At 35.9% G+C, this 14,606-nt stretch overlaps 1 protein-coding gene across 1 annotated transcript in view; it reads right to left on the bottom strand.

Annotated features, from left to right (window-relative positions):
• Positions 1-14,606, bottom strand: part of ADAM7 (ADAM metallopeptidase domain 7) — an 81,136-nt gene that overhangs the window by 33,644 nt on the left and 32,886 nt on the right. The window contains exons 9-12 of the mRNA XM_006884914.1: positions 10,700-10,771; positions 10,044-10,213; positions 3,609-3,693; positions 1,333-1,463 (exon numbers count right to left, since the gene is read on the bottom strand). Of these exons, the coding sequence (XP_006884976.1) occupies positions 1,333-1,463; positions 3,609-3,693; positions 10,044-10,213; positions 10,700-10,771 (458 nt within the window). The remainder of the gene's footprint in view (positions 1-1,332; positions 1,464-3,608; positions 3,694-10,043; positions 10,214-10,699; positions 10,772-14,606) is intronic.

The following is a 14,606-nucleotide window of genomic DNA, read 5'->3' as shown; positions in this document are numbered from 1 at the left end:
GGGTGACCCTGGAGGACATTATGCTGAGTGAAGTCTTTCAGTCACAAAAGAACAAATACTGCATGGTGCCACTGTTGTAAAACAGGACTGACCTCAGAGTTGAGAGAGACTGAGAAAGATGGGTTCAATAATATATACTGCATTGAAACAGATGAGGGAGAAAACTATTTAAGAGGGATATGTTATTAGGTATTTTTGTCATGACAGGAGTCCAGAGCAAAGGCTGTATAGTGGAGTGCACCTGGAGGGAGGGATTGTAAAATAATGAAAGACGTTTTCTTTCACTTCTCCAAGAGGGTAATGTCTGGTGGGGGGGAGCCTTGGGAGGGGACAAATCTACAACAATGAATGAATGGAAATCCAAAATCTCTGTAAATTTTCTTTGAAATTAATAATAAACTTTTAAAAAAGCAAAAACAAAAACAAAAAATCCCCTAGAGATCACAAGAACAGCATATTCAGCTCTTCCTAACGGTGATGCAGTCACTGAGCCTCATTGTGCTTGAGGTTGCTGTGAGTCTAGGGCTCACTCAAAAGCTCCTAATAACAATGTGTCCCCAGAACTTCTATAGACAATGATAATACAGCAGTGAATTAAACTAACTTGTTTCTGGCCTTATGAATCAAGATGAGTACGTAAAATACATAAACTCTGTTATAAAGGAATAAGTGCCTAAGAAAAAGAAACAAACAAACAGAAAGCCACACAACACAACAGAGGAAGGTGGAAGGTACCAAGATCTTTGTGTACTGAACAGGATGAAAAAGTTAAATTAAGTACCATGACAGGCCTTTTTGAGACAGATATTTGACTAAAAATCTTAAGAAAGAAGTTATAGGAAAGATGACTAAACCAGGCATGCTCTTGTTAGGTTCCATCTGGTCAACTCCAACACATACAATTCTATGTCCAACAGGTCAAAACTTTGTTGTTCCCTCTCTATCCTCAACCTTTTCTGTGCATAAGCTTGTTGAGGTATCAGAGGTGTTCATTCTACACCAAGAACTTTGATATGGATAGTAGTAGTTTGTCACCATGTGGTTTTCTACAGTATGCACAGGAGAAGTTATAGGATTTCTTTTTTCACCATGTTATTAGAGAAAGATACTGATGAGATTCATTCCTTAAAAGCAAACTCCTTGTTATGCCTGAGTTTGTTATGGTTCTTCTAGGATATATTTGGAAAACAACAACACAAAACACCAGACTGAGTGTGTGTGTGCGTGCGTGTGTGTGTGTGTGTGTATGTATAATGATTCTAGAATAGGATTTTTCTTAAAATCTACTCTCAAATATATATAGGCATATTCTGTATATTGTTTGAGACTTACTTTCCAGTGACATCCATGACACATCTTCCAAAGGTACAGGTACATGGGAACTCATCATGCTGTAAGCCGAGGTTATGTCCCAACTGATGGGCTATTCTGTTTGCAACTATATTTATGTCAGGTAAGAGATCCTGATTAAAAAAAAATAGTACATCAGAAACTTATAAAGAATAGCACACTATATTACATAATGCTTTTAACTAGTGGTTGAGTCATCTGATTTCTAGCTACCACCAAGAACTTCGTTAATTTGATTCTCTAGCACGCAGTTTCTTTAATTATTCAGAGAGGTTAGAAAAATAATCTTTTCTGTGACTCTAGTGCTCGCATTTTGAAATTATACTCCTGGCACAATAACAACCATTGTACTTATATAGTTGCTGTTTTTAGGTGCCATCAAGTCAAATACAACTCCTAGTAACCCTTTGAACCACAGATCTGAACCTTGCCTATATTGTGCCAACCTCATATCTCTCTTATGCTCAAGTCCATTGTCGTAGTCACTATGTCAGTCCTGGTGGCAGAAGGCTGGGATAGATATGTGTCTTCTTTCACTGATCTCTCCTCTACTTTTTCCAGCATGATTTAATTTATAGATCATTTATATAGGCTCTTTATAAATTGCTAAAAATAATAACTAATACTCTCCTACAATAATAAATATTGTACTGCAAACTCAAAGGTTGTGGTCCAAATCTACCAGCTCCTCTGGAGGAGGAAGATGCACAATTGGCTCCTGTGCAATTTATTGCCTCTGAAAAACCCACTGAAAGGTCAGTTATGGGAGGATTCCAACTTTGTTATTCCAACAAAAACGATGCTGTACCAGATATTCAAAAGGAATAAACAAATAAATTGCCTGGTTCTTGTTTTCAATTTATTGTCTAATATAGTAATGTTAAGAAATCATGAAAAAAGAATTTTAATTATGAGGAAAATATGAAATTTGGAAAGTTAAAATCCAACCTCACTTTTTACTTCTGGCTGTATTCTATTTCCTGTTCTGTAGTCATGTTGACATTTTTTTTTCCAAAAAAAGGTTTGAATGTAGGGTCTCTGTAAAGCTAATACACCCTATTTCAGCCATTCTTCTTACTAATATAAACATTAAAATGTGTCCTGTACTACTTATAATGTTCCAATTGTGATAATGATTATTTTATAATATTAGACTGATGCTAATTTATTTTGCTAAAATGCCATAGACAAATGCACATACATAGACGTAAGACTAATCGTATAATAAACAGATTACGTAGTCATTAAATAAGTATTCAAGTTCATAGTCTTAACAAAAGTGAACTAGGAATAAGAATTATTAGACAAAGGCAGTAAAGAAAACAATTCCAAATCTTGAATTTTTTAAGAAACTCTTACATAGCGTTGTTGGGCAGCATTAGCTAGATAACTGGAGATTTGAGAAAAGATGAGATAAACAAAGGGAGCTACCAATTTGTAGGACTAATGGTTTCTGAAAATAAACTGCAAGGCTGTCTTGATGTGATATATTAAGTTGTTTATCTGTTTTCTATCTGTAAAAGAATAATTGTCCTCATTTGTTAAATCAGCCATTAAGCATTGTATACATTACACGTCCTTAACAAATAATTGCCTTTTGCATAGTAAAGTCTTCCTAATCTTTAAATGTTAATCTATATATGGTTTTCTTTTAAACTTGCAGTCTCTATATGAGGGGTTATTTTTATTACTTATCTATAATTCTTAGAGATTATTTCTATTCAACAACATAGAAATCAGTTGGACAGAAAGTGACGCTACCCTCAGGCCTGGTTTTAATTGTTTTTGGTCAAACATTTTTCAAGGTAGTATAGGCCTGGTCTGTCCACTTGCTGTACAGAGGTAACTGGTGGTTGCTGTGAAACTGAACACTGTGACACTGATGTGTCAAATATGATAATGGTTACACATGGTGGACAGTGTTTGGTGGTGCACCCTGATTAAATTAAGCTTGGAAGCACGAGAGGCATCCACTTCTGAAATAGCCTGCCTCCAGAAACCCTATGAACTTGGAGAAACGATGAAGGTCCTACAATTGTTAAGGTCTTTCATTCATAGGATCACTATGAGTCTACAAATTGACGGCACTTAACAACAACAGTTGGTAAAATAAATGTGACAGTGTCTTTATGCCATATCTTGGTGAGAATTTATGATGCAGAGCGTTCATAACTCCTTTCAGTAAGATCCCACAAATTACCAATATCTAATGCAATTTTTTAAATTGAGGAATATAAAATAAATTAAACATAGCCCACCTTAACAACACTGGAAGAGGAATAAGGCAGACACATGCCACTTGGGTAAGAAATTCCTTGAGCATTTGTGTAGAGCCACTTCCCACTGCAAACAAGATACAAATACAATCTTCAACCTAAGTTAATGGCTTATCTAACATAAAAATTTAACTTCTGTGAACCACCAGTAGGCTAATATCTTTTCTTTAAGTCAGAATGTCAGTGCCTCATTATTTCTAAAGTTATTGAATTGAGAATGACCTTTGTTGAGACGGAGCTAATTTAAACTTGTTATATATTTGAGCCACTAAAAGACCCAATACACTCTTATTTTCAAATAATAAAAATTATTTCATCCATAAAAATAAAGAAATAAGATTAAATTCCCACTTTGCTTGACTCCACTCTGTCTTGCACTCATCTCTAGACATAACTTTCAAAGAGACAAGTAAATTTCAGAGAGAAAAATGCAATGCAGTGAATGGGCTCAATACCAAACTTTTACTCCACTGATTGTCCTCCAGGCAATTCTGACTCATGGTACCCTGTGTGTTACAGATGTAGAGCAGGAGTTACTCCATTGAATTTTCCTGGAGGCAGTCATTACAGGAGCAGTTTGTCAGGTCTTTTTTTCTGAACAACCGTTTGGTGGATTTGAGCTACTAATCTTTAGGTTGCACCACTTGGTTTTTTTCCAACATTTAAAATACTTAAAATGAATGAATAAATGCAAAAATAAATAAGTGCTTAGATGCAACAGGTTCAACGTCATAATTAATAGAGCTTGAATTTTTTCTCAATCCTAGAAACTTACAGAATATTTGATATCATTATAATCAAGCATTAAGAAGAGTTGTAAAATGAAAACAGAACTACTTATAAATTATCTTAAAATAGATAAGGTATGCTGTATAGAGTCAAGTTTTATTTGTTTCAAGAAGAAATTTAGATTTTGGTCACTATAAAAAGAGTTGATCACAGGCTCAAATAATTCAGCTGTTATCAAGTTGAGCCCTCCATTGGGTTTCTGAGGCTGTAAATCATAAGCAGAGAAGACATCTTATCCTTCCCTTTTGGTTAGCAGTGAATCATGCTAGAGATTATATAATCAAAGCAGAGAGCCTATTTAAATCATTAGCTTTTTGGATCAAAGTGATAGTCTTGAAATAGTTTTGATATCAATAAGATATACTTGAACATTTACTGTTGGAATCTTCCCATCTCTGACTTGGTATTTGACTAAATATAGAGGTTTTCAACAACAAAGTCTTTCTGGACTTTGGAGATAATCAGAGTAGATCATTTATGGTCATGACATACCAGCAAGGGCACAATCTAGGGCCCAACTTGGCTCATGATCACTGCAAACCCATGGCATGCAAGATTATGGTAATGTCATAGTACCGCCTTGTGATTTATAAAGGACAAAACACATAGTCTCAAATATAACCAGATGGTATTTCCGTTGTACTTCTAACTCCACACTTCCTAATTGTATATGTCCTATTGATGAGAAACACAACTGCCCTGAGTAAAAGACTGTTTATGGAAGTAAACTTATATCTGTTTAAATGTTTCTGGCCTTACTTATTATTTTAAAATATTTGCAGAAAGAGTGGATTATGAGGCTCTCTTTACTCAAAACAATGAATGTTACAGCAATATTACACTATCCTTCATCTTTTATTAATTTTGGACATTCCAGTGTGTCAGAGATGATAAAAGACAGCACAGGATAGGGTAAAGTTCAGGTCTGATGTTCATAGGAGTGGCTATGAGTTGTACTCAACTCAATGACACTTAACAACAACAACAACAACAGCAATGCATGAATGAAGAATCCCTGGTGGTGTAGTGTGTAACATATTTGCTAACTCAAAGGTCAATAGCTCAAACCAACTAGTCAAGCCATAGGAAAAAGGTAGTTTCTTCCTGTAAATAATATATAGCCTCAAAACCTAATGTCACTATGAATTGGAATAGATGACAGTTTAAATTCACATTTTATTTAAATAAAATGTGGCAATATGCTTTACTAAATATTCATATCCTTGGAAACCATATGGGCAGTTGCGCAGTAGGAGCTTTTTATGAGCCAGAATTACCTGGACAGCAATGGATTTGGAATTTGGAATGCATGAATACCCAATTCAAGCACGAATCTTCTTGGTTATGTGCTATGGGCGATCTCAGAAGCGCAATTTAGGAATATTACTTTGAGTGAGGAGCTCCAGTGGCCTTGTGGTAAGGAGTTGCATTGCCAATCCAAAGGCATGTGGTTCAAATCCACCAGCTGCTATTCCAGAGAAAAATGAACAATATCATCCCGTGTGCTTTACAACCTCTAAGAACCTATTAGAAGGTTAGCTGAGAGGTGGCTCCAACTCAGCAGCACATAACAAGAACAAGAAGAAGAAGAACAACAACATTATATTTTAGAGTCTGGTGCAATCTTATCAGCCTGAAAAGGTATTAGACCTGAACTATGAGCTCAGGTATGTGTTAACTCGCGTATGTGTTTGCAACTCTTAGAAGAAACATTTTTAAAGTTTTTTTTTTTTCATTGATCAAGTAGATACCATTCTAATAGAGTAGCTTTGAGTATATCAAAAGAAATGCTAAAAAGATTCCATTGCTTCAAAGTTTTCCCCACAATTAAACATTCTTTGAGACAACTGAAACATGACTTAATACATAGGTCAGCTACACAGTTATTTACCATTTCCCCCTGGGCTAAATTAATCTCCTTCCATAAAGATTTACAGCCTTGAAGCTGGATGAAGGGTGATTGCCAATTGAACCAACTAAAAAACAGTGGCTTTGAGGGTTTGATGAACTAAATATGGGGTGTTTTGGAATGACATTTTTTTAATCTCTTAGACATTCACAATCTGTTAGTCAAGATAAATAGAGAACTATTACTTGAGAAGATTAAACCATGATATGGTTTTTTTAGATCAGATTATTATACCGTGGGTGGGTTGTATGACTGGTATTTGTAAGCACTGATGAGCATTATCTATTGAGAGAGTAAGGCATGTTTCAAGAAACGTAGGTCTTCATTGAATTTTGCAAGAGAGAAGTAGAGCATTAGGGCCTGGAATGATCAAGAGGGTGAGAGCATTAACATTTGATGGTATAAATGAAGTAATTTAATTCTTAAACTACTTTGCTTACCTAGTGGTATTTTCAACTCTCCCTAGAAATATTGTTCCAAGCATTTTTGGATAATCTTCAGCAGAATCTTGCTTGCATGTGATATCAATGATATTGTTCGATAATTTCCACACTCTGTTGGGTCACCTTTCTTTGAATGAGAACAAATATCAATCTCTTCCAGTTAGTCGGCCAGCTGGCTGTCCTCCAGATTTCCTGGCACAACTTAGTGAGCACATCCAGGACAGTGTCTGCTTGTTGAAATAAATCAATTGGTATGCTATCAACTCCTGGAGCCTTATTTTTAGTCAATTCCTTCAGAGCAACTTGAACTTCCTCCTTCATCACCACAGGCCCTTGCTCATATGTTATTTCATGAAATTCCTGTATGTCAGTCAATTCCTTCTGATACAGTGACTTTGTGTACTCCTTCTATCTTCTTTTGATACTTCCTGGATCATTTAACATTCTACCCAAACTATCCTTAAGTATTGTCACCGATGGCTTGAATTTGTTTTTCAACTCCTTCAGCTTAAGAAAAGCTGAGCAAGTTCAGCCCTTTTGATTTTCTGACTCCAGCTCTCTGCACATTTCTTTATAGTATCTTGCTTTGTCGTCCCAAGATGCCTTTTGAAATTTTCTGTTCAGCTCTTTGATTTCTTGATTTCTTCCTTTAACATTGGCTTTTCAGCACTCTAATGCAACACTCAGAGTCTCATCTGACATTCACTTGGTCTTTTCTTCTTCTTCTTCAGCCTTTGTAATGATCTTTTGCATTCTTCGTGGATTATTTTCTTGATATCCTCCCAGAGCTCATTTGGTCTATGCTCATTGGTGCTCAAGGCCTCAAACCTGTTCCTGAGATGGTTTTGAAACTTGAGTGGGACCGACTTAAGGTCAAATCTTGGTTTCCGTGGACTTGATTTAATTTTCCTCAACTTCAGCTTGAACTTGCATATGAGTAGTTGGTGGTCTGTCCCACAGTCAGTACCCGGCCTGGTTTTCACTGCGGCTATTGAGCTTCTCCAGTGAATCTTTCCACAAGTGTAATCGATTTGATTCCTATGCATACCATCAGGTGAAATCCATGTGTATTGCCTGCGTTTATGTTTCTTATAAAAAGTATTTGCAATGAATACATCATTGAATGTGCAGAACTCTATCATTCTATCTCCAGCCTCATTTCTCTCACCAAGCCCGTGTTTTCCAGCTACTGATCCTTCTTCCCTGTTCCCAGGTTTTGTGTTCGAGTCACCTTATTATCAATATATCTTGATTGCATGTTTGATTAATTTCTGACTGCAAAAGTTGGTAGAAATCTTCTATTTCCTCCTCTTTGGCTCTAGTTGTTGGTGCATACATTTGAATAATAGTGGTATTCACTGGACTTTCTTGTATATGTATGGATATTATCCTGTTGCTCACCAAATTGTATTTCAGGATAGATCTAGAAATGACTTTTTAAATTATGAAATCAACCCCATTTTTTTCTCAGCTTTTCATCCCCAGCATAATAAATTATATGATCATCTGATTCAAAATGTCCCATGCCAAGCCATCTCATTTCGCCAATACCTAGTATGTCAATATTTATGTGTTCCATTTATTTCTTAACCATGTCCAATTTTCCTACATTCATGCTTCTCACATTCCATGTTCCAGTCACTAGAAATATGCATGTATCAGATATTTTCCCTTCCTGGTGTTAATCACTACACACAAAATTTTGGTGACTTAGTGGTAAGGAGATGCTTCGCTAACCCAAAGGCATGCTGCTCAAATCCACCAGTTGTCCCTCTAGTGATAGTCGAGCAGTCACTTTCTGTGTGATTAAGTGCCTCTGAAAACCCACTGGAAGATCAGCTCTGAGTCAGTTCCAAGTTGACATAACAACAAATAACCAGCGCTAATCGACATTCTCTCAGTTTCTCACGGACATTATACAGGAGGCTGGGCTCTCTGAGGAGAAATGTGGCATCAGGATTGGAGGAAGACTCATCAACAATCTGTGTTATGCAGATGACAGAACCCTGCTGGCTGAAACTGAGGAGGACCTGAAGCACTTGCTGCAGAAAGCCAAAGACTGCAACCTTCAATATGGATTGAAGCTCAACATTAAGAAAACAAAGATTCTCAGTACTGGACCAATTGGCAGCATCATGATAGTTGGTGAAGAGGTTGAGATTGTTAATGGGTTTAGTTTGCTTGATTCCACAATCAACACTCTTGGCACCGGCAGCCAGGAAATCAAAAGACAAATTGCAGTGAGAAAGTTTGCTGTCAGAACCTCTCCAAAATATTGAGGAGTAATGATGTCAATCTGGAGCCTAAGGTGCACCTGATTCAGGCCATGGTCTTTGCAATTACTTGCTATGCATCAGAGAGCTGGACAATGACCAGGAATGATGGAAGAATTGATAACTTTGAGCTGTGGAGCTGAAAAAGAGCATTCATTAAACCATGGACTTCTAGAACAAACAGGTTCATCCTAGAGAGGGTGAAGACCAGGCTTCTCTTGGAGAGAAGGATTTTAAAGCTTCATCTGACATACTTTGGGCATGTTGCAAAGAGGGACTAGTCCTTGGAGAGGGACATCATGCTTGGGAGGGTTGAAGGACAGAGAGGAAGACCCTCAATGAGATGGATTGATTGGGGAAATGGGAGTAAGTGTGCCAGAGACAATAAGATTGGCATAGGCTAGAGCAGGGTTTAAGACTATTGTAGATAGGGTCACTATGAGTCTCAGGCGATTTGACAGCACAAAACAACAACATTGACATAGAATAACTAGGCCATTAGAGCTTTCTAATAAATTTTGGTGGTGTGGTTGTTGTTGTATGTTATTAAATTCGAACTCTAGTTGACCCTCCAGCAGGTTTTCAGAGGCAGTTAATCTCATAGGAGATTGCCCATCTGCTCCATGAGGTAGCTGGGGGATTTGAACTATGTGCCTTTTGGATTGCAGCAGACTACTGGTACTTAAATTTTTTTTTAAATCTAGATGATATTTTGCCATCATCTCTTACTCAAAAATTACTTAGTTTTTTATGAGCTACAATGTGAAGGAAAGATAATGTAAAAGACAATGAATAAAAACTCTGTCAGCAAACAATTTTTTTAAGTAAATTACTTGTTTTATAATTTTTTTACTGTTTTGCATACAAAATATATATGAAAATTATACATTATTTTTCACACAGGATCTTTCCTCTTACTTTTAAAAATGGCTTTAAGAATTTATTTATTATTTTTTATTTTAAATTCATGTCAACTGTACAGGAAAATAGAACAGACACATACCTGAGCAAAACAGCATGGTCAAATGTCTTCTTTTTCTTAAGGTTTATTTCTTGCCAAGATGAAAAACTTATTAAAGTAGTTTCTATATTTGAATCTACTTTTATTTGATCTCCATTTATCCATACTTCAAATCCAACCAATGTCACATAAATGTTCAAATATTTATAAATCTATTTTAAAAAGGAAAGGTTTTTCACAAAGTTAGTGTGTTAGAAGGAGTTTGTTTAATAACCACGTGCCTTGGACAAAGATATAAATTCTCAACAATACCAATTGGCACAGGACAATGAGATTGAGTATAGTGGAAACTGAGAAGATTCTGTGCAAAAGCATAAATAAATATTACCTGAAAATCTTTTTATCATGTAAGGTGTGACTAGTGAAATGAAATGTATGTGTGACTCATACCTTAATTTTTATATAGTTTTAAGGCACATTTTGTGGTTAGAAATCAACAGTTTAAATTTATTTGAATATCAATTGTATTTACTTAATAGTCTCAGAACTCTCATTCATTTGTTGCTATAATGTTTTAATAATTTTTCCCCAATTAGTCTCTGATGAATTTTTGCTTTTTGGCCAGCCTCAGCATTAGAGATAAAGATATCTAAAATGTGAATCATTTTTAGTTTGATTAAAATTTTATGAAAGCTTACCATATTGACAAAATTGACCATTCCCAAAATTCTGTTCCTTAGTTTATCATGAGGATGACTATTCCTGCGATACTGAAAATGTAAACACAAAATTAAAAAAACGTTAATAACCAGCCAAAGATATTATCAAGAAAGAAAACTAAAGACCACTCTCTCTCATGAATATAGACACAAAACTCCTTAAAACAATCCTAGCCAATAGAATCCAAAAGCATATAAAAAACATGAATCACCATGATTAAGTGGGATTCGTAATAGATACGCAAGGATAGTTCAACATAAGAAAAACAATCAATGTAATTTACTATATTAACGAAGTAAATAACATGAACCATATGATCTTAGCAATTGATGCAAAAAAGGGATTTGACAAAATCCAATACCCCTTCCTGATAAAAACACTCAGCATAGTACCACTGCTGTAGAATGGGACTGACATCAAGGTTGGGGTAAGAATGAGAAAAACTGGATGAATTATGTATACTGCACTGAAACAGATGAGGGAGAGAATGGTTTAAAAGCGATATATGATTGGGTACTATGATTATCACAAGAGTCCAGAATGAAGGTTGCATAGTGGAGTGTACTCGGGGTAGGGCTGGGGAGGATTGTATAATACCAGTGTAAGAATTTTTTACTTTTCAAAGAGAAGAATAACTGGAGGAGAGGGGTGGGCAGGGAGAAAAGGGCAACAAAGAATGAATGGAAATCCAAAATCTCTGTAAATGTTCATTGAAATTAATAATAATAATTTTAAAAAGCCACTCAGCAAAATTGGGATAGAAGGGAATTTCCTCAACATAGTGAAAAGTACAGATGCAAAACCAAGAGCAACATCATTCTCAATGGAGAAAGACTAAAAACACTTTTCCTTGCAAACAGGGACCAGACCAGGATGCCCACTGTCACCACTTCTTTTCAGTATTGTATTGGAAGTGCTTGCTAGAGCAATACAACAAGAGAAGGAAATAAAAGGCATCCAGATCAGCAAAGATATGATTAAACTGTTCCTATATACAGATGATATGATAGTGTACACAGAAAACCCCAAAGAACAACAACAACAAAAATCCTGTTAGAGTTATTAAACCAGTATAGTAGAGTGGCAGGATATAAGATTAATATCCAAAAATCAATAGGATTCCTGTATAGTAAAAAAGAGAACTTAGAGAAGGAAATGAAGAAAGCAATACCATTTAAAATAGCCAATCACAAATTGAGATACTTTAGAGTGAACCTAATTAGGGACACATAAAAACCCACAGAAAGAAAACTACAGAGCATTTCTGCAAGATACAATAAAAGACCTAAAGAAATGGCAAAATGTGCCCTGTTCATGGAATGGAAGACCCAATATTGTAAAAATTACAATCCTACCAAAAGTAATCTACATGTTCAATGCAATCCCAATCCAGATACCAAATTCCTTTTTCAAGGGGTTTTAAAGGGAAATTATCAAATTTATTTGGAGAAGCAAGAGACCTTGAACAACCAAAACACTTCTGAGAAATAAAAATAAAGTTGGAAGCATAGCAATCCCTGACCTCAACCTACTACACAGCAGTGGTAACCAAAACAGCATGATACTGGTCCAAAGACAGGCACATAGGTCAATGGAACAGAAGTGAGAACCCAGAAATAGTCCTAGCTATCTACAGTCAACTGATATTTGATAAGGAAGTCAAAGCTATCAAATGGGGAAATGATAACCTCTTCAACAAATGGTGCTGGCAAAACTGGACTTCCACCTGCAGAAAGCTGCAACAGGATCCACATCTCACACAATACACAAAAATCAACTCAAGGTGGATCAGAGACCTGGGAAAAAAGCCCAAAACCATAACATTCATAAAAGACATACTGGGATCAAGCTTAGAAGAGCTGGTCCAAAGTACAAAGGTGTTGCCAAATACAACCAGAAATACACAATCTAAAGAGGATAAAATTAAGGCATGGGACCTTGTAAAGATGAAATCCATGAGTGCATCACAAAGTCCTTCCAACAGCGTGAAAAGAAACCCTACAGACTGGAAACAAACATTTGGTAATACCATCTCAGACAAGAGTCTTATAACAAATATTTAAAGAATATTCCTGGGCCTCCACAAGAAAAAGACTGATAATCCAATTACAAAATGGGCAAAAGACATGGAAAGAATTTTCACAGAGAGATATTTGAATGACAAACAAACATGAAGAAATGCTCCAAATCATTGGTAATAAGAGAGATGCAAATCAAAACCACAATGAGGTTGTTGGTGGGATTGTAAAATGGTACAATCATTCTGGAAGGCATTGTGGTGCTTCCTCAAAAAATTGAACATAGATATTCCATATGACCCAGCTATTCCACTATTTGGAATATGCCCTTAGAAGATGATAACTGGGGCACCAACGGAGATTAGTACACCAATGTTCATAGCAGCATTACTCACCATTGCAAGAATATGGAAACAGCCCAAATGTCCAACTACAAATTAATGGATTGAGAAATTATGGTATATTCACACAAAGGAATACTATGCAGCATGCAGGAGCAATGATTTTGTAAATTATTACCTAACTTGGGAGGGACTAGAGAGCATTATGCTGAGTAAACTAACTTAGCCCCACAAGGATAAATATTGTATAAATCCATTATTGTAGAGTGAGTATAATGATCCAAGAGGAATGGGGGGGGGGGGGAGGATTAATCATATGGCTATACAATTACTTAGATGGGAGATGAGGGAAATTTAAAGAATTTGTCTTGAAAAGAATGTATTTGAATTTTGTCAATAAATTAGTAGAAAATTAAAATAATAGTAATTGATAAAGGCTCAGGAAAATACTTCATTATATTTTGAAAGAAAATCTACATTCTATGTTCTACTCGGGTTGGGGGGGAATTCACGCAGAGATAACTTTTTTTTTAGAGATAACTTTTTAATAAAAATACTTAAATTCAGTAATTTCTGAAGAGTTAGCACTAGTGTAAGGTTTTTTTTTTTTGTTCCTTAATTTTGTTTCTTTATTAAGAAAATTGATGTGTTATTTAGAGTACATTTTTACCACTGTGTTGAAATGCAATGAATTTTATTTCAATAACCACTCAATAACTACTCAATTGCAAAGAACAACAATTCTATCAACTCCTTTCCTTGGTTATCAAAAAGAAATTGCCCATCTTTCTTCCTTGGCTACTCTGGTGGATTTGAACTTCCAGAGAAGTGTAGGCTTTGGGCTAGCAGCAAAGCTCTCTTTGGACTACTGTAGCTGAGCAGGAAAACAGTCAGAGAGGTGATAGAGCTGGTCGGAAAACCAGGCTCCTTCTCTCAAGTGTGGTCCAGCCTGCTCGGCCACTGTCTTTCTCACAGTTACATTCCCTTTTAGTGTTGTCAGAACCTTACTTTCAGGATTAAAAACTTAGTCTTGATAAAATATGATCAGTATTATTATTTGTTGTTTTGCATTCTTGAGTTAGAACCAAGCTATAACTGAAAGATAAAATACAACAACTAGCTATTCTTTTATCATAAAAAAGAAGAAAAAATAACAATGCCTTTTCTGATTCTAGTAAGCATATTCCAGTTACTATTCCATTATTATTCTGTTCATTTAAATATCTAAATAGCTCAAAAATGTATCATTAGAATTCTTCCACTTACTTGCTCAGATTTACTCCTCGATTTACAAAGATCTGATTTCAAATACCATTGTTGTCGTCGTTGTTATGTGCCGTCGAGTCGCCTGCGACTCATAGAGACCCTAAGTACAACAGCCCTAAATTCCACTCTGTCCTGTGCCAATTGCACTGTCTCCGACACTCCCATCCCAATTATCCCAGTCACTGAATCAATCCAACTCATAGAGGGCCTTCCTCTCCTGTGCCGTCCCTCCACCCTCCCAAGCATGATGTCCCTCTCTA

The sequence above is a fragment of the Elephantulus edwardii genome, unplaced genomic scaffold, assembly GCF_000299155.1.
Source record: "Elephantulus edwardii isolate Elephantulus edwardi_28Jun2011 unplaced genomic scaffold, EleEdw1.0 scaffold00038, whole genome shotgun sequence".
Taxonomy (NCBI): domain Eukaryota; kingdom Metazoa; phylum Chordata; class Mammalia; order Macroscelidea; family Macroscelididae; genus Elephantulus; species Elephantulus edwardii.
Note: the sequence above shows the minus strand (reverse complement) of the source record. Positions and strands in the feature narration are given on the sequence as shown.